Raw genomic sequence first — 1,724 nt, 5'->3', positions numbered from 1 at the left:
AAGAGTTCTGGTGATGAATAGTGCTGATGGTGGCACAACAAATGTGGATGTACTTAATGCTACTGAACTGTACACACAAAAATGATTAAAACATTAAATTTTATGTTCTGTGTATTTTAGCACTAAAAAAATTGGGGGGGGGGGACTACTGATGATAGAATTTTACTAAGATGCATTCCTGTAGCTCCAAAAAGTAGACAGAAAATTTCTTCTTCTACTGACAAACTGTGACTTTTAAAATATCTCTATAGTATTTTTCTGAACTTGCTTTGCCCAGGAAGCTTAACAGTATTAAAGGATACTCATAAGTTGGGGAATTCACTTCCACTATTAGTAAGAGCATGACAACCAATCTTATGTTATCAAAACATCAACTGGCAAAAGCATCACTGAATTATGAAGATAATTGGACACTTTGAAGTCAGGGCCATTAAATTCATATTTGAACCATAAATAGAAAAATATAATGAGTCTTCATTAAGTAAGGAAAACAGTCTTTTATGAGTACTTGAGCATCTGAAAAAAATGTCTAGGGAACTTAACTAAACTTGCTAGGGCCATTTCAAAAGGAATAAACAAATATAAGGAAATGACGATGTGTCGTGGGGAATCATCAGCTCCTGGCCTAGGTATATAAAGGGCCCAGAGCAGGGGGAAGACACTCACACCTGAGAACTCTCAACTCCTCTCACCACCTCGACCCCACTCAGCCCCGCACACCACCATGACCGGCTCCTGCTGCGGCCCCATCGTCTCCTCCCTGAGCTGTGGCGGAGGCTGCCTCCAGCCCTGTTTCTACCGCGACCCCTGCTGCTGCCGCCCCGTGTCCTGCCAGACCACCGTGAGCCGGCCCGTGACCTGCGTGCCCCGCTGCACGCGCCCCATCTGCGAGCCCTGCCGCCGCCCAGTCTGCTGCGACCCCTGCGGCCTGCAGGAGGGCTGCTGCCGGCCCATCACCTGCTGCCCCTCGTCCTGCCAGGCCGTGGTCTGCCGGCCCTGCTGCTGGGCCACCACGAGCTGCCAGCCCATCTCTGTGCAGTCCCCGTGCTGCCGGCCCACCTGCTGCCGGCCCGCCCCCTGCCGCACCACCTGCCGCACCTGCAGGACCTCCCCCTGCTGCTGAGCGGTGCTTCCTAGGCGCGCATCATCCTTAAGTAGATGGCGGGGTCTATCCTGCTGTCCCACAGCTTCACAGCAGAACCACCTGTTTTCTTGAGAAACCCATTCCTCCTCTCTTCAAACTCGTTGGCACCCTTTTCAAACTAATTACTGATGAAAAATATCCTGTCCTCCCATGACCCCTGCTCACTCCTATATTGTGTTGTTGGTTTTCTAATAAACTTCACACTTTCGGCATAGAAATCATGGTCTCTGTGATATTTCCTTTCATTAGATACTGTCTCTATTTTCCAGAGATATCCAAAGCAAGATAGGAAATAATCCTCTTAAGTTGTTCTCTAAAATAAACAAAATCTGGGTAGTTTCCTCATGATCGTTGTAAATGGCATTTATAGGACACAGTAGCTGACTACGGAAGACAGAAACAGCTACGTCCCCAAGTCACGAATGCCCACAGTTCGGACAGGTATTAAACACCTGAGAAATGTCTTCAGCAGTGACCAGTAAGGAGTCTGCATCGGGTTACCACTTACCTTCCCAGTCTGAGTATTCATTCAGGGAAATGACACCTGTTAGCTCAGCATAGAAAGAGGCATCTGGCCAAT

At 48.0% G+C, this 1,724-nt stretch overlaps 1 protein-coding gene across 1 annotated transcript; it reads left to right on the top strand.

Moving 5' to 3' along the window:
* The first annotated feature begins 661 nt into the window (after positions 1-661).
* Positions 662-1,362, top strand: LOC122695037 (keratin, high-sulfur matrix protein, IIIA3). Its single transcript, XM_043904514.1, has one exon. It carries the CDS (start codon positions 725-727, stop codon positions 1,121-1,123), a length of 399 nt encoding a protein of 132 aa, XP_043760449.1. The 5' UTR covers positions 662-724; the 3' UTR covers positions 1,124-1,362.
* The last annotated feature ends 362 nt before the right edge of the window (positions 1,363-1,724 follow it).

The sequence above is a fragment of the Cervus elaphus genome, chromosome 5 (genome assembly GCF_910594005.1).
Source record: "Cervus elaphus chromosome 5, mCerEla1.1, whole genome shotgun sequence".
NCBI classification, from domain to species: domain Eukaryota; kingdom Metazoa; phylum Chordata; class Mammalia; order Artiodactyla; family Cervidae; genus Cervus; species Cervus elaphus.
Note: the sequence above shows the minus strand (reverse complement) of the source record. Positions and strands in the feature narration are given on the sequence as shown.